Genomic DNA, 19,285 nt, shown 5'->3' with positions numbered 1-19,285 from the left:
TCACTAGCCTTCTGAATGTCCCTCAACTTTGCCACAGGACTTTGCTTACTAGCCTCTTTTGCCCTGAGCAGTTTTCTTTTCCATTTTCTGCTAGTTTACTTTTGTTTGTCTTTCAGCTCTCAGCTTAAGTGTTGCTTCTGAAGGGGTCCTTTTCTGATTCACATCAAATAACTCTATTTTATGCTCACATGTCACAATAAACTCAGCACCTATTCCCAGTTGCACTTTTATATTTGGGTGACTCTGCACAATACATTCCTCCCCAACTAACTTTGAAGCTTTGTGAGAACAAGGATTGTCTATATACATGCTATCTATGTATTTGTAGCACCTAGCACAGTGCCTGGTACATGGTAAATGCTCAACAAACATCTACCAAATAAATGAAAAATAGACCACATTCTATCTTTACCTTGTGCTAGACCATCAATACGCTTTTTACCAAGGAGGATCACTGATATCCTTGACAATTCGTTATATAAGACTCAATGTATGATTGGGACATTTGTAAAATTCTGGGGTTGGAGAACTATGAGCAAAGATCCTTTTGAGGTTGTTTTCAAGGTTCCATCTAAGATACTCCAGTCAGAAAATAGTATATGCCATTTATTTTATTTGGTTTTATTTTATATCTTAACATTTTTGTTACAAAACCACATTACCTACCACCCAGCTTCTGTAGTGATAGCAGACTTCTTTCTTATATGTCTTCACTATTTCCACACCAACCCCCATCATTATTGAAACAAATATCACAGTTATTCAGCCCATAGTCTCTTTAAACACTTCTTTCTTACGAACCCATTTCAACCTTGCCAGGAAATGTTTTCCTTCAACTTAGATTAAATTTCTAATCATGCAGTTTCTGCCTGTTCCCTCTTGTGTGAAGACAGAGTGGCTGGTCACTATTTTTGGTGTTATATAACCATTTTTAGTAATTGAAGTTTGTGATTAGTGCTCCCTTCAGTCATTCATTACCAACTTCAAATTTAATAATGTCTTTTATTTAACCAATGGACCATCTCTAGTGAGTGTTCAAACTGCATGACTGGAAGAACAAATTTATTTTTGGCAATATGGTTTTATTGAGCTATGAGCTGTATCCTGTGCTCTCGGCTCATGAGTTTGGAAAAGGTTCTGTCTTACTCTTTAGAGGCTAAGAAATAGAATGTTATGGGCTTGTTCTTTCAATCTGTCAGGGCACTCTATTTCTGTGAGATCAGGGGCACTACTCAAAGTGCAATGGGATGGACTATGTTTTTCCCCAGTCTAGTAAAATTGGGTCTAGACTCGTGGAGAAAATTGAGAGGGTGATTATAGGATCCTTTTTTCCCCTCCACTTTAAGACTATGACGGATCAAAGGTCCTTTTTTTTTTTTTTTTTTTTTTTTTTTTTTTTTTTTTTAAGATGATGTCTCATTCTGTTGCCCAGGCTAAAGTGCAGTGGTGTGATCTCAACTCACTGCAACCTCTGCCACCCGGGTTCAAATGATTCTCCTGAGTAGCTAGGATTACAGGCACGTGCCACTATGCCCGGCTAATTTTTCGTATTCTTAGTAGAGACGGGGTTTCACCATGTTGGCCAGGATGGTCTCAATCTCCTGACCTCATGATCTGCCTGCCTCAGCCTCCCAAAGTGCTGGGATTACAGGTGTGAGCCACTGTGCCAGCCAGTGGTGCCTATTTTTTCACACTGTGTTTGACTGCCATGTTTCGAATATGATTTGTTTGCCCCCACCAAGTCACATGTTGAGATCTGAACCCCGATATTGGAGTTGGGGCCCGATGGGGCCCTGGGGCCTTGCACAGAATAGGCATTCAGGAAACCATGGAATGAGAGGTGTTTGGATCATAGGGGCAGATCCCCCATGAATGGCTGAGTGCCATTGTCGCAGCAGTGAGTGAGTTCTCACTCTTGGTTCCCACGTGAACCGGTTGTTGAAAAGGCCTGGCACTTCCATTCCTTCTCTCACTTCCTCGCTTACCCTGTGATTTGCACATGCAGGCTCCTCTTGCCTTGCACCGTGAGTGGAAGTAGACTGACACTTTCACCAAAAGCAGATGCCGGGGCTGTGCTTCTTGTACAGCCTGCAGAATATGAGCTAAATACACTTCTTTTCTTTATAAATTATCCAATCTTAAGCTTGAAAAATAACAACACAAAAGACATACTAAAATACTGACACATAGTTGGCACTCTATATTTGCTTGCTCAGTTGCTAGATTGACAGAAAAATTGAGCTGTGCACCTTGTAAACTTCTGTAACAATGTTCTCACTGGGATGGACTTTACATCTTGGCATCAAGAACAGAATGGCAAGACTCTGTCAGATTGCATATTAAGTTTGAATCCCATCTCATATCATTCCATAGTTTCCTGAATGACTACTGTGTGAAACACCCCATGCTAGGATCAGGGGAGAGCAAGAAGAATGAGTCAAAAATCTTGCTCTAGAGGAGCTCACAGTCTAAAGTGAGTGTGGGAGATTAAAGGTGGCTGAAAATTCTTTTCTACTTCTCTAGTTGAGGGGTAGAGTCTAACTCCCCTCCCCTTGAATTTGGACTAGCATCCAGATTGATTTGATTAATCAGTAGAATGTGGCGGAAGTGATGTTTGACCTTCTGAGGCTAAGACAAAAGAAGCCTTGCAACTTTCACCCAGTTCTTGTAGAATACTTGATCTAGGGGAAGCCAGCTGCCGTGGAAGAGGTCCAAGTACCTTAAGACTATTATGCTGAAAAATACATATGTGGGCATTCTGGTCAATAGTCCAAGTGTGCCCAGTCTTCTAGCTATACCTGTCAAGGCGCCAGACGTGATTGAAACCATCACAGACCCTCCAGTCTAGTGCATCTGCCAGTTGAGTGGCACTCAGTGACCTCAGTTAATACCATGGGAAGCAGAAGAATCTCCCAGCCAAGTTCTAGCCAAATTTACCTACCCACAAAATCCACAGTTAGAATTAAAAGGCCATTGTTCTAAGGCACTAAGTTTTGAGGTAGTTTGTTACCCCCAAAATAGACAATGAGAACAGAGATGTAAGAAAATAACCACGATCAAGTAAGAATTTTAATAAAAGGTGTGTACAAAGCCTTGTTGGACAACGAATTAGAACAAATAATTGTGTTCTTGGAGAGGCCAGGCTGCCACAGCGCCCCACTTGGTGGGGCACCAATCACATTGTAGTCTTTGTGAACAGCAGCCCTGGAGTTGTGCAGAGCCCCACATGAGCAGACATATGTGGCAATTGTGTGTAATGGGGGCTGGGAAGGTAGGTTAGCTGGGAAAACTATATAGAAAAGGAGCTGGAGCTGAGAATTAACATATGCTACAACGAGTGGGGAGAAATGACACTCAAGCCTGCGTGAGCCTGAGCCCAGACTTGAGAGCAGAGGTACCCGTGATGCTCTTGGTGCATAATAACTGGTTCTGGGCCGGGCGCGGTGGCTCAAGCCTGTAATCCCAGCACTTTGGGAGGCTGAGACGGGCGGATCACAAGGTCAGGAGATCCAGACCATCCTGGCTAAAGCGGTGAAACCCCGTCTCTACTAAAAAAATACAAAAAAAACTAGCCGGGCGAGGTGGCGGGCGCCTGTAGTCCCAGCTACTCGGGAGGCTGAGGCAGGAGAATGGCCTAAACCCAGGAGGCGGAGCTTGCAGTGAGCCGAGATCCCGCCACTGCACTCCAGCCTGGGCAACAGAGCGAGACTCCGTCTCAAAAAAAAAAAAAAAAAAAAAAAAAAAAAAAATAACTGGTTCTGTATCATTGGCATGGAGCATTGGGGTAGGAAGAGTGGCTGCAGCTGAGCCTCCAGAGGCAGAGTGACGTAAAGGGCGTCATTTTCATACCCTGATAAGGAGTTGGGAGGAGGAAGCAACAGGGATACATAGAAGATTTTAAAGCAGGGAGTGACACATTCAAAACGCTATTTGAGAAAATTGCAGTTCAAAACCCCGCAGACTACGTAAAACACTGTTCTTCCAACTCCCTGCGTCTCCCTGCAAGCTTGGTAGATACATTTTTTTTTTTTTTTTTATAGAAATGTCTTCAACAACAGGGGATTACTCAATGTTTCATTTCAAAGGATCATTAAAGGAAAATCAAGGCACATCACATCCTGCCTTCTTTAACTGCTCATTTATTATTACTGTGGGTGAGATAACGGCTTTGTGTTATTCTTCTAAATAGTGTAAAATATTTATTGGTAAATGTAGCAGTACATAAATTAATGCCAATTGAGATTGTTTTTCTCCACTGATCACCATAATTTTTACTTAAAGTAAAACCATTTATACTGCTCTATTCTGGCTCAGCGCTGAGTGAGGGCATTATGAACTGAATGTCTGTAGGACGGCACTGTCTCTTAGTTTCTATGGGACGGCAGGATTCTCCTGGTGAGCTGTCTCTCTGGTTTGTTTGTGAAATCAATTTCTTTCCTATTTTTTAAGACCACAGTACTTGGGAAGAGAGCACATGGAGGTGCAAAATTTTCTTTTCTCTGTCACATCTGAATTTACGGAAAGTGACTTTTATAAGTGAAGATATTCATTATTTCACTTATTTGAAAGTTCACAGGCGGGGGGCGGGGTCCATAGAGTTCATCTGGTGGCTTACTAGTCACTGAGGACCCAAAATTGTGTCTTCATATGACAATATCCAAACACAGGAAATATTTTTGTGTTTTGTTTTAAATTATTTTTTAACTTCTGGAGAATATCTTTTTCCAAAATCCTGCAGATGTCCTCTCAGGTTTTCTATTGCTGATCTGGGTTCATATTCTCCTCTAAACCAACCACATGAAAGAGAAAAAGCTTAGAGGAGATGAGCCATGGCCCATTCCCTGGGCAGGGGAGAGAGACCCACATCCTCCATCAGCACTCGACCATCCTGCATTTGAAGCAAATGGGGTTTTCTCGGAGGCAACTCCAGAGGAATGGCTGATGTGTGTGCGGCATACGATGTTGGCCACAGGTCAAACCAATTTAAGGATGTTGATTTAATATGTACTATATGCCCAGTCCTATATCTGTGCTGGCAGATACAACAGAACCATAGAAGACAACGCTTGTTCTCAGGGAGTCTCAGTGGGCATTGTAATAAAGCAGGCCATTCCTTAGCTTGAGGAATTAATTTAATAAAATATAGGGATTATCTATTATACCTTGTGAGGTGGGAATAGAGAGATGAATAAGACCTAGTTCTTGCCTACAAATAATGTGCAATTCCCTTCATCGTCTGCTTTATTCAATCTAGTCATACTGCAGATGGATTCATCCCCCAGCCTCCCGTGCCCTGTCATGCTGCCCTCGGAACACACAGAGCTACATCATAGCAGGAACACTCTTTTCTCCCCTTTCAACTTGGTTTCTCAAGAGTCTCCCATCCAAGTACTAACCAGACCTACCCTGTTTAGCTTCTGAGAGGTTTCTCAAGAGTCATCACTCATGGATCTGGCTGGGTTCAATGTTCCTTTCTAGGATTCTCTCTACTTCTCCCAGTTTACCTTTGTCACAGCCCTTGCTGTCTTGGGTACTGTCTGCCAGCTGTTCATTTCAGCCAGCCTGGAGCCTCATGAAGGAAGGTTGTGCCGTCATCCATTTTTATCCTCAGTGCCTAGCTTGGTGGCTGGAATATAGATGATTCCCAATGAATGTTTGCGAGATGAATGCATGAATCATTGAATGAAAATAAATTATATCTGGATCTTTTATTCCCCTTTAATCAGTTTTTACCTTATTAGTTTTCCTCTTTCCCTTTTCTCCTTCCTCTCTTTCTTATCTCTCCATTTTCTCTCTTATTTTTCTTTTCCTTGCTCATGATTTATAATCAACTAATGACTTTGGCATTTTAAAAGTTACTCAACATTTGTACAGCCTTTCCAAAGGCTTTTATGCCTCTCCTCTTCACAGAAAGATGAGGTATGCTACAGGTCTATCCAGAAATGTCAGTGCTGATCAGGAAGTCAGTTCCAGAGACTTCATTTTCTTCTGTGAGCCATCTTTGGGTTCACTTTCAAAGGGCTAGAGTCCTGAAAATTCCCCCAAATAATGGATCAGTTTCTGGACTGCTCCTCCATTCTTATTTCTAGTTTTTCATAGACTACAGAGGGAGAGGCACCCACGTTGGTACACGTATACGTCACAGTTGCCAGGGGATGGTGTGGACTTGGGGATTCAGAGAATGATATCATCTGTTAACCTTCAGTGCAGATGTGATGAGAGGCATTAGCAAAGCATATGCCAAGATTGCCCTTGTTAGCCCAAAGCTCCCAGTGGAGAAGACGTTAGAGTAAACCCAGGTCTTTCTCCTGGGTAAGTGTAGACATCAAGTATCTTGAGATTCCCTCTCAGAATAGGAGTTAGACAGTTAAATTTTGATACCTTGTTCATCAAGTAATTTGCAAATCAAAATTAATTGAAAAAATAAATTAATTGATTTTTTTTTAAACCAGGGTGTTCCTGAGTTTAATTGGGGCACACCTGGGTGAGAGGGCCTGGCACCTAGAAGAAAGTGTTGGGTCTCCTGGTGGTGAAGCATGGCTTGCCTTGACAGCACAGGACCCAGTGGAGCAGCGGGAACTTGTTCTTGGAGTTGTGGAACTGCTTGATTGTGGGCTGGTGGCACTTGCTGGGGACAATCTCCTCCAGCTTCATAAGCTAGATGGAGTGGGCGGGGCATGGTGTGGGGATCCCATGTCTGGGTAGCACTGGGTGACACTGCCCGTGGTGGTCAGGTCTTGGTATTCCCCGGGCATGTTGCGGCTGCCCCTCCGGGAGTCATAGCGCAGTCAGATGCCAAATTCTTCACCCTCGGGAGGGCTTCTCAAATACTTGCACATAGGTGTTAACCAATTAGTTGATTTTTTAAATTGATTAATTAATTTTTTTTCTTTTTTTTTTTTTTTTTGAGACGGAGTCTCACTCTGTCTCCCAGGCTGGAGTGCAGTGGCCGGATCTCAGCTCACTGCAAGCTCCGCCTCCCGGGTCCACGCCATTCTCCTGCCTCAGCCTCCCGAGTAGCTGGGACTACAGGCGCCCGCCACCTCGCCCAGCTAGTTTTTTGTATTTTTTAGTAGAGACGGGGTTTCACAGTGTTAGCCAGGATGGTCTCGATCTCCTGACCTCGTGATCCGCCCACCTTGGCCTCCCAAAGTGCTGGGATTACAGGCTTCAGCCACTGTGCCCAGCCAATTAATTAATTTTGATTTGTAAAAATATTTATGTTGATTACTGTGGGTTTTAAAAAAAATTTTTAAAAATTTTTTATGCTCTCTTAAATTTTATGCTGAAGCAAGTAGCCCTGGCTGGAGTTTTGAAGTCTGATTTTAACCCTTTAAGACCCTGGGGTGTCTTAAAGCTGGGACTGAAGAAAGTGTAGGTATCATCTGCCTTTGGGGATGTTGTTGGACTTCATGGCCTCCTTGTAGTTCTTTTTGGTTCGGTTTGGTTCCATTCAACAAATATTTGCACACCTTTTATGGAAGATCCTTGTGCCAGGTGCAGGAAAGAGATATATACAAAACTTGATTTCTTCTTTAAATATCTTCATACCTAGTGGAGGTGGAGTGGGAAGCAAGATTATACCATGATACCAACACCATGTTGTAAGTGCAATGTCAGAGCTGAGCCCAGAGTGATGTGGAGATAGAAGGGACTCCAGACCCAGCTTGAGGGTTGGATGGGGATCTTGTGGAGCCGGAGTGCACTTGAAGGGTGAGCTGGCATTGACCAGGCTGAGAGGTAAGGAAAAGTTCTGCAGGAAGAGGGAAGAGTGTGATCAAAGCTACAGAGGCATGAAATGGCATGGTTTGATCAGGAAACTCCAAGAGGTTCTGTGTTGCTAAAGCATATATTTCAGGCAGGGGTGTTGTAATGAATAATGAAGCTGAAGACATAAGAAGGACAAGATCATAAAGAGCTTTAGAAATTCTATTAATGAGCTATGACTTTATCCTATATGTGATGGGGAATTATTGAGGCCTTTGAAGCAGATGAGGAGCATGAGTCTTATAAATGGGAAGATTAAGGCTTTGCCTTAAACAAAATACCCTCTCCTCCAAATATCTTACAGTGCAAAGAGCACTGGCCTGATTTTGGGAGGCTGGACTGAGTGGTACTTCTGGCTTTGCGTATGTATTACCTCAGGAGACTCAGCAAGTCCACACTGTCTCTGAATTCAGGGTTCTTTTCTGTATAACAGAGGATAAAGTGTCAAGTATTGCAGAAACTCCTTAGAGTTTTTTCATAATAGGATTTGGCACCACCCTGGGATTCTCTTGAGAAAAGGAGGAGTTCATTCTTGTCAGTCAGGGAAGTCTTTTCATCAGAACATTTTGGTGGATTTCTGTCTCTTTCCTCTGTGCTGTATTTAAAAATAAGCCAGCCAGCTGCGGTGGCTCATGCCTGTAATCCCTTTGGGAGGCCGAGTCAGGTGGATAATGAGGTTAGGAGATAGAGACCATCCTGGCTAACATGGTGGAAACTCGTCTCTACTAAAAACACAAAAAAACTAGCCAGGTGTGGTGGCACACGCCTGTAGCCCCAGTTACTTGGGAGGTTGAGGCAGGAGAACCGCTTGAACCCCGGAAGCGGAGGTTGCAGTGAGTGGAGATCACACCACTGCACCCCTGCCTGGGCAATAGAGCAAGACTTCATCTCAAATAAAAATAAGCCAAGTCTACAGAAATAACAGACCTGTGCTATCCTGGCCCACAAAGTCCCTTTTACTTCCTTGTTTTCTGTGTAAATCATTATTGCTTATTCTTTTGTTTGTCTTGCTGATGTTACTACAAGATAGGTCCGCAAAGAGGGGTTCCGAAGACTAAATATGGAGGGAGGCACAACCCCTGGTTCCCTTACCAAATGAGTCCCCTTGTCTGTCCTTTTGCTGCAGTAAGTCTTTCTCTATGGCAGGAAGTAGAGCTCTACCATTCCATGTGCATCCCTGATCATCCAGCTCCTTCCTCTTGCATTCTTAAATATGGCTGCCTGTGTTCTCATTGCAGAGCTCCTCCGACAAGAAGTCCATCCTGACCATCCTCAAGGTCCTCGGAGATCTGCTTTCTGTTGGTGAGTAGGCCATGTCCTCATGCCTTCATATGGTGGACGTGGAGCCTGCTGGCTGTGATCTCTCCCAGGCACCTCTGTGACCTGGGGGTTTGCTCTTGCTTCAATTTCCTGTGAAAGGCAGCATCACTAGCCCATCTTTTTTCTGTAAGGTTAATAAGACCCAAGTAACCTGGACTGATTGTACTTGCACTCCTCAGTCTTCTCACCTAACATCGAGGGTGAAATTAGATTTAGTAGTAACCCTCCGTGGTTCTACCCCTCTTCTTGCTCTGCTCACTTCCATTGTGACCTATTTAAGAGAGTCGAGTATCAGAAGCTACCTTGGCTATTTCAAGTCGAGGCAGGAATATCAGGCAGGAGCTGAACTTGGAAGCATGTAAGCATCACGTTTTCAGAGATAAGATAACAGAGTCGACTACATTGGAATCAACGGGATTAACTGGAGCATGCTTCTATTCGCTCAAGTTCTTACTGAGATTTTTGAACATTCTAACTCTCACTCAATTTGCATTTTTATGTATGCTGGCCACATTACTTTGGAAAGAAATACACCAAACAAGCAATATCAGAAATAAATGACACTCCAGACCCGTAGATCCTCAGGATTATGGTTTCAAGGAGAAGGGGCCCATCATATTGGGGTCTTACCATGGTTTGTGTTATGCTCCACTGGCAGGATGACTTACGTTTAGTCTTTTGTGTGGGACCTGTGTAAGTGAAGTCACTCATTTTCTGGGATAGTGCTATCTTACATTTGTCCAGAGGTGTCTGAAACTCTTAAGATGAAACCTTGAAGTTCTCCCTCTGATAAGGTGGTGATTACTGTGCCTCTTGCAGAGAATGCTACTTTTCATTAGGATAAAAAATCAGGTGGTCTTCTTTGATAACGCACCACCCTGTTGGCCACCTTTGTTAGGCCAACTTTGCCCTGTGCATAGAGAGAATCAACCAAGGCCAAGTTGAAATGAAATCGTTGCTTTTGAGTTTGTCCTTGGGCAAGGTGGAGCAGATCCCTGTTCAAAATTGTACTTAGGTAGAAAGATCAATAGTTCATCATAGCTCTAGACTCTCTTCAAAATTCCCTAGATAGGATGATTGGATGTTTCTTTCTCAAGGGATTATTCCAGTGGTTTCTGTAATTTTCTCCCATCAGTTTCTGAAGGCCAGCATCAGAACATCATTATGCCATCAATACAATGATTCCAGATTAGGCCATCATCCCAATCCTTGTTACGGAAGATTCAAATGTATAGCAGAGGGATACTGAGATTCCCTCTTCTAAGTATATGATTATACAAAAGCGTATATGCATATTTACATACATGTACACACATACACATACATATACCAAATATTCAACAGATTCTCAGGTAAGCTCTATTTATTACAGCTGTTGCAGCCGAACACAACTAGGTTCTTAAATATTCCACTATTTTCCCATTTCACAACCCTCTTTCCTTAACTGATAGTGCAACTTTAACACAGGTTGCTTCAAGAACTACACAATTTTATGTATTGAAATGAACTAATTCTTACTCTGTCTCTAGCTGTCAGGTCTGTCTTCTGCTCCAAGGAAAATGGGGATTATTACTTGTGGCTCATCTTTCCTCTGGCTTCCCCTCAGGCACAGACCGGAGAATTCACTACATGATCAGCAAGGGTGGCAGTGAGGCTCTTCTGCAGACCCTGGTAGACACAGCGAGGACAGCTTCTCCAGACTATGACATCCTCCTGCCTCTCTTCCGGCTGCTGGCCAAAGTTGGCCTGAGAGGTACTCATACTCCAATATCTAAAGCTGACTGAAAAGGCACTTCTAGAGTTGTTATCATGAGTGCAATTTGGGAAGCTCTGGTGGAGAAGCACAGGGAGGAAGTGGAAGGGAGGTTCTGGACACCTTGATGGTGATGGCAGGAGCAGCCCCATAGGAGAGGGAATTTTGTTGAATTTGATGTCAGCTCATCCAAGGTGTGGTGCTCAGCACAGAGCCCAGAACAAACATGGACTACATGGGGCATGGATCATATGGGGGAAAGGAGGGGAGATACTCCAAAGCAGTTTTTAATCATTTTAAAAATAAATAGAACATGTCTAAAAGTTGCATCACAAGGTTGTGGAGAAAAAGGAACACTTATACACTGTTGGTGGGAGTGTAAGTTAGTTCAACCATTGTGGAAAACAATGTGATGATTCCTCAAAGACCTAAAGACAGAAATACCATTCGATCTAGCAATCCTATTGCTGGGTATATAACTAAAGGAATATAAATCATTCTATTGTAAAGACATCTGCATGCATTTGGTCATTGCAGCACTATTCACAGTTACAAGGACATGGACTCAACCTAAATGCCCATCAATAATAGACTGGATAAAGAAAATGTGGTACATATACACTGTGGAATACTATATAGCCATAAAAAAGAATGAGATCATGTCCTTTGCAGGGACATGGGTGGAGCTGGAGGCCATTATCCTTAGCAAATTAAAGCAGAAACAGAAAACCAAATACCTCATGTTGTCACTTATAAGTGGAAGCTAAATGATGAGAACACATGGACACAGAGGGGAACAACACACACTGGGGCCTGTCTGAAGATCAGGAGGGTAAGATGAGGGAGAGGATTAGAAAAAATAACTAATGAGTACTAGCTTAATACCTGGGGCTGAAATAATCTGTACAACAAACCCCCATGATACAAGTTTACCTATGTAACAAACCTGCACATTTACCCTTGAACTTAAAAGTTAAAAAAAGAAAGTCTATTACATAAGTGTACTAGTTTCCTGGAGATGCCATAACGAATTGCCACAAACTGATTAGCTTAACACAACAGAAGGCTGTTAGGAGATCAGAAGTCCAAAATCAAGGTGTTGGCAGGGTTGGTTCCTTCTGGAGGCTCTGAGGGAGAATCGGTTCCATGCCTCTCTCCTCTGAGGGTTGCCAGAAATCCTTGGTGTTTCTTGGACTGTAAATGCATCACTCCAATCTCTGCCTCCGTCTTCACATGGTGTTCTCCTCTGTATCATTTCCTCTTTGTGTAAGGACATCAGTCATAGGATTTAGGACCCACTCTAATTTATAATAAAATCTGCAAAGACTCTATTTCCCAAAAGAATAACATTCTGAGCTTCTGGGTGGACATGAATTTTTGGGGGCCACTATTCAACCCACTACAAGTCACACAGAAGTGGAACATTCCTAGTGGAAGGGAAGATGGAGGAAGGACCTAGAGTTCTTTCCATTTTGGCTCCATAGTCATTTCTCTTTCACCAAGGAAAACCCTGGAACATTTCCTGAAAACTCTAGAAGTTCTTGGAGCACAGTTTAAAAGCATGGGCACTCAGGACTCACACAAACATTGCAAACGAGTGGCAAGTGTTAAGTTCTAATTGTGTGCTGAGTCTTATATAGGTCACAGCTGAGAAGCTCAGATCCTCTGAAAGGTGGACCTTTGATGTCCCGTGCTATCAGTGACAGCCAAGGGCCCAGGGGTTCTGGAGCACTCTTCGTTTAAATATTTGGATCTCTACTCTAAGTCTATTCAACATTCTGCTGATAATGATGGAGAACTAGGCTTTTGCCAACACCTGCATGAGCATGTCCCAGAAAAAATCAATACAATTCATTCAATGAATATTCAACAGATATATTTACTGGATATCTCCTAGGGCCAGGTGCTTCAGGCACTAGGAACACCATGATGACCAAGGCAGTTAAGGACCTGCTCTCATGAAACTTATGTTCAAGGGGATAAGGCCAGCAAATCAACAAATAACTTGGCGATAGCAGACTATGATGAGTGCTGTAAGAGGAAGCAAGAGTGATGTTACACTAGACTGGTCTGGTCAGGAGAGGTGACATTGGAGCTAAAACTTCAAGAATGAGAAGTCAGTAAAGCAAAGAGTGGGCCAGGTGGACTCCAGGAAAGGACCACAGAGACTTGATATATACCATAAACGGTATAAGCTGGGGAGTCACACCTGGGTTTCAGGCCTGGCCCTGACACTTATTAGCTATGTGACCTTGGACAAAGTACTTAAACTTTCTGAGCATTGTGCCCTTATGTATAAAATAGAGCTATCTGTACAGTTGACCCTCCATTTTTGTGGGTTCTGCACTCATGGATTCAATTAACATTGGATTGAAAATATTTTTAAAAATTGTATCTGTACTAAACATGTACAAACTTTTTTCTTGTCATTATTCCCTAAACAATACAGTATAACAACTATTTACATACCATTTACCTTAGATTAAGTATTATAGTAATCTAGAGATGATGTAAGGTCTGAGGATGTGTGTAGGTTATATGCAAATACTACACCATTTTATATCAGGGACTTGAGCATCTGTGGATTTTGATATCTGTGGGAATCCTGGAACCAATCCCACGTGGATACTGAGGGATGACTCTACTTAATTCTAGGGTGCTGTGAGGATTAAACAAGGTATTGTATGTCACATGCTTATCATGTGGTTCAGGGCCCTGGCAAACTAGGTTCATATGGATTTTGTAGGAGAAAGAGAGACATGAGAGATACACCAGGCCAGTGATTTCCAAGTTATTCACCTTGATATTACTATTGTAGTGATTACATCACCACAGTTTCTGCCATCAAGGGGTTATAGTCCTTGACATTGACATTCAGGTTGCCATGGGCTGACCTGAACAGAACAGAAATGAGGTTGGCTGCTCATGAAGGAATGGGATAGATATATCTCTTTTCTGATGAAGGGAATGGGTTATGTAGGTTCAATTACAACCTCTTTGCTGTTGTCCTTTGGTCCAGAGGTACGTATCAGTAAACCAGGTTTAGGATTTTTTTCTGTTTTATTAATTTATGCCTGCAATAAATCTGATAGTGATGTATTCTTGCAAAAACAAACATGATGATTTAGACGTCACCCATTGACTGGTATCATAGTGGGGACAAGGAACAAAAAATAAGTGTTTCTTTTTCTATGCTTATTTTCTAATTATTAAAATAATGAGGACTTATTTGTAACACTAGGTGTCAGTTTATTTGGAGCAGTAATTTAGAAATATTAGAGAGGAAATGGGGGGTGTTCCAAGATGGCCGAATAGGAACAGCTCCAGATGGCTGAATAGGAACAGCTTCAGTCTGCAACTCCCAGTGTGATCCATGCAGAAGATGGGTGATTACCGCATTTCTAACTGAGGTACCTTGTTCATCTCATCGGGACTGGTTGGACAGTGGGTGAAGCCCACGGAGGGTGAGGTGAAGCAGGGCGAGGTGTCACCTCACCTGAGAAGCACAAGGGGTTGGGGGATTTCCCTTTCCTAGGCGAGAGAAGCCCTGACAGACTACCTGAAAAAACGGGGCACTCCCACTTAAATACTGCACTTTTTCCAAGGTCTTAGCAACCTGCAGACAAGGTGATTCTCTCCTGTGCCTGGCTTGGCAGGTCCCACGCCCACAGAGGCTTGCTCACTGCTAGCGCAGCAGTCTGAGATCAATCTGTGAGGCAGCAGCCTGGTTGGGGGAGGGGCGTCTTCCATTGCTGAGACTTGAGTATGTAAACAAAGCCAGGAAGCTTGAACTGGACAGAGCCCACCACAGCTCAACAAGGCCTATTGCTTCTAGACTCTACTTCTGTGGGCAGGGCATAGCTGAACAAAAGGCAGCAGACAATTTCTACAGACTTAAACATCCCTGTCTGACAGCTCGGAAGAGAGCAGCGGTTCTCCCAGCATGGTGTTTGAGCTCTGAGAATGGACAGATTGCCTCCTCAAGTGGGTCGCTGACCCTCATGTAGCCTAACTGGGAGACACCTCCCAGTAGGGGCCAACAGACACCTCATATAGGCAGCTGTCCCTCTGGGATGAAGCTTCCAGAGGAATGATCAGGCAGCAATATTTGCTGTTCTGCAATATTTGTTGTTCTGCAGCCTCCTCTGGTGATACCCAGCAAACAGGGTCTGTAGTGGAACTCCAGCAAACTCCAACAGACACGCAGTTGAGGGACCTGACTGTTAGAAGGAAAACTAACAAACAGAAAGGAAGAGCATCAACATCAACAAAAAGATAATCTACACCAAAACCCCATCTGTAGATCACCAACATCAAAGATCAAAGGTAGATAAAACCACAGAAATGGGGAGAAACCAGAGTAGAAAAGCTGAAAATTCTAAAAATCAGAGTATCTCTTCTCCAAAGGATCACAGCTCCTCGCCAGCAATGGAACAAAGCTGGATGGAGAATAACTTTGATGAGTAGGCTTCAGATGGTTGGTAATAACAAACTTCTCTGAGCTAAAGGAGGATGTTTGAACCCATCGCAAAGAAGCTAAAAAACCTTGAAAAAAGATTAGATGAATGGCTAACTAGAATAAACAGTGTAGAGAAGACCTTAAATGACCTCATGGAGCTGAAAATCATGGCACAAGAACTTCGTGATGTGTGCACAAGCTTCAATAGCCAATTCGATTAAGTGGAAGAAAAGGTATCAGTGATTGAAGATCAAATTAATGAAATAAAGTGAGAAGACAAGGTTAGAGAAAAAAAAGAATAAAAAGAAATGAACAAAGCCTCCAAGAAATATGGCACTATGTGAAAAGTCCAAATCTACATTTGATTGGTGTACTTGAAAGTGATGAGGAGAATGGAACCAAGTTGGAAAACACTCTGCAGGATATTGTACAGGAGAACTTCCCCAGCCTAGCAAGGCAGGCCAACATTCAACTTCAGGAAATACAGAGAACACCACAAAGATACTCCTCGAGAACAGCAACCCCAAGACACATAATTGTCAGATTCACAAAGGTTGAAATGAAGGAAACAGTGTTAAGAGCAGCCAGAGAGAAAGGTCGAGTTATCCACAAATGAAAGCCCATCAGACTAAGAGCAGATCTCTTGGCAGAAACCCTACAAGCCAGAAGAGAGTGGGGGCCAATATTCAGCATGCTTAAAGCAAAGAATTTTCAATCCAGAATTTCATATCCAGCTAAACTAAGCTTCATAAGTGAAGGAGAAATAAAATCCTTTACAGACAAGCAAATGCTGAGAGATTTTGTCATCACCAGGCCTGCCTTACAAGAGCTCCTGAAGGAAGCACTAAACATGGAAAGGAACAACTGGTACTAGCTGCTGCAAAAAAATGCCAAATTGTAAAGACCATCAATTTTATGAAGAAACTGCATCAATTAATGGGCAAAATAACCAGCGAACATCATAATGACAGGATCAAATTTACATATAACAATATTAACCTTAAATGTAAATGGGCTAAATGCCCCAATTAAAAGACAGACTGGCAAATTGGATAAAGAGTCAAGACCCATCAGTGTGCTGTATTCAGGAGACCCATCTCATGTGCAGAGATGCACCTAGGCTCAAAATAAAGGGATGGAGGAAGCTCCACCAAGCAAATGGAAAGCGAAAAAAAAAAAAAAAAAAAAAGAGCAGGGGTTGCAGTCCTAGTCTCTGATAAAACAGACTTTTTTTTTTTTTTTTTTTTGAGACGGAGTCTCACGCTGTTGCCCAGGCTGGAGTGTAGTGGCGCGATCTCGGCTCACTGCAAGCTCCGCCTCCTGGGTTCACGCCATTCTCCTGCCTCAGCCTCCTGAGTAGCTGGGACTACAGGCGCCCGCCACCGCGCCCGGCTAATTTTTTGTATTTTTAGTAGAGACGGGGTTTCACTGTGGTCTCGATCTCCTGACCTTGTGATCCGCCCACCTCGGCCTCCCAAAGTGCTGGGATTACAGGCTTGAGCCACCGCGCCCAGCCTCAAACAGACTTTAAACCAGAGACAAAGAAGGCCATTGCATAATGGTAAAGGGATCAATTCAACAAGAGCTAACTATCCTAAATATATATGCACCCAATACAGGAGCAACCAGATTCATAAAGCAAGTCCTTAGAGACCTATAAAGAGACTTAGACTACCACACAATAATAATGGGAGACTTAACATCCCACTGTCAACATTAGACAGATCAACAAAACAGAAGGTTAACAGAGATATCTAGGACCTGAACTCAGCTTTGCACCAAGCAGACCTAATAGACGTCTACAGAACTCTCCACCCCAAATCAACAGAATATACATTCTTCTCAGCACCACATCACACTTATTCCCAAATTGACCACATAATTGGAAGTAAAGCACTCCTTAGCAAATGTAAAAGAACAGAAATCACAACAAACTGTCTCTCAGACCACAGTGCAATCAAATTAGACCTCAGGATTAAGAAACTCACTCAAAACCGCACAACTACGTGGAAAGTGAACAGCCTGCTCCTGAATGACTACTGGGTACATAATGAAATGAAGGCAGAAATAAAGGTGTTCTTGGAAACCAATGAGAACAAAGATACAACATACCAGAATCTCTGGGACACATTTAAAGCAGTGTGTATAGGGAAATTTATAGCACTAAATGGCCAAAAGAGAAAGCAGGAAAGAAACACCCTAACATCACAATGAAAAGAACTAGAGAAGCAAGAGCAAATAAATTCAAAAGCTAGCAGAAAGCAAGAAATAACTAAGACCAGAGCAGAACTGAAAGAGATAGAGACACAAAAATCCCTTCAAAAAAATCAGTGAATCCAGGAGCTAGTTTTTTGAAAAGATCAACAAAATTGATAGACCACTAGCAAGGCTAATAAGAAAAGAGAGAAGAATTAAATAGATGCAATAATAAATGATAAAGGGGATATCACCACCAATCCCACAGAAATACAAACTACCATCAGAGAATACTATAAACTCCTCTATGCAAATATATGAGAAAATCTAGAAGAAATGGATAAATTCCTGGACACATACACCCTCCCAAGACTAAACCAGGAAGAAGTTGAATCTCTGAATAGACCAATAACAGGCTCTGAAATTGAGGCAATAATTAATAGGCTACCAACCGAAAAAAGTCCAGGACCAGATGGATTCACAGCCGAATTCTACCAGAGATATAAAAGGGAGCTGGTATCATTCCTTCTAAAACTATTCCAATGAATAGAAAAAGAGGGAATCCTCCCTAACTCATTTTATCAGGCCCAAATCATCCTGATACCAAAGCCTGGCACAACAAAAAGAATTTTAGACTAATATCCCTTATGAACATCGATGTGAAAATCCTCAATGAAATATTGGCAAACCAAATCCAGCAGCACATCAAAGAGCTTATCCACCATGATCAAATAGGCTTCATCCCTGGGATGCAAGGCTGGTTCAACATACACAAATCAATAAATGTAATCCATCACATAAACAGAACCAATGACAAAAACCACATGATTATCTCAATAGTTGCAGAAAACACCTTTGACAAAATTCAACAGTCCTTCATGCTAAAAACTCTCAATAAACTAGGTACTGATGGAACTTATCTCAAAATAATCAGAGCTATTTATAACAAACCCACAGCCAATATCATACTGAATGGGCAAAAAAACTGGAAGCATTCCCTTTGAAAACCGGCACAAGACAAGGATGCCCATGCTCACCACTCCTATTCAACATAGTGTTGGAAGTTCTGGCCAGGGCAATCAGGCAAGAGAAAGAAAGAAAGGGTATTCAATTAGGGAATTAGGAAGTCAAATTGTCCCTGTTTGCAGATGACATGATTTTATATTGAGAAAACCCCATCGTCTCAGCCCAAAATCTCCTTAAGCTGATGAGCAACTTCAGCAAAGTCTCAGGATACAAAATCAACATGCAAAAATCACAAGCATTCCTATACACCGTTAACAGACAAACAGAGAGCCAAATCATGAGTGAACTCCCATTCACAATTGCTACAAAGAGAATAAAATACCTAGGAATCCAACTTACAAGGGATGTGAAGGACCTCTTCAAGGAGAACTACAAACCACTGCTCAAGGAAATAAAAGAGGACACAAACAAATGAAAGAACATTCTGTGCTCCTGGATAGGAAGAATCAATATTGTGAAAATGGCCATTCTGCCCAAAGTAATTTATAGATACACTGCCATCCCCATCAAGCTACCAATAACTTTCTCCACAGAATTGGAAAAAACTAAAGTTCATATGGAACCAAAAAGAGCCTGCATTGCCAAGACAATCCTAAGCAAAAAGAACAAAGCTGGAGGCATCAAGCTACCTGACTTCAAACTATATCACAAGTCTACCATAACAAAAACAGCATGGTACTGGTACCAAAACCACACATCTACAATCATCTGATCTTTGACAAACTTGACAAAAACCAGAAATGGAGAAAGAATTTCCTATTTAA

The 19,285-nt window shown here is 42.4% G+C and overlaps 1 protein-coding gene across 8 annotated transcripts in view; it reads left to right on the top strand.

Moving 5' to 3' along the window:
• Positions 1–19,285, top strand: part of LOC105488361 (AGBL carboxypeptidase 1) — a 958,121-nt gene that overhangs the window by 54,713 nt on the left and 884,123 nt on the right. For all 8 annotated transcript variants that reach the window (XM_071100734.1, XM_071100736.1, XM_071100735.1 and 5 more), the window contains exons 2-3: positions 9,006–9,069; positions 10,694–10,840. In XM_071100734.1, the coding sequence (XP_070956835.1) occupies positions 9,006–9,069; positions 10,694–10,840 (211 nt within the window). The remainder of the gene's footprint in view (positions 1–9,005; positions 9,070–10,693; positions 10,841–19,285) is intronic.

The sequence above is a fragment of the Macaca nemestrina genome, chromosome 7 (assembly GCF_043159975.1).
Source record: "Macaca nemestrina isolate mMacNem1 chromosome 7, mMacNem.hap1, whole genome shotgun sequence".
NCBI lineage: Eukaryota > Metazoa > Chordata > Mammalia > Primates > Cercopithecidae > Macaca > Macaca nemestrina.
The sequence above is the reverse complement of the archived record's forward strand: the minus strand, read 5'-3'. Positions and strand labels throughout refer to the sequence as shown.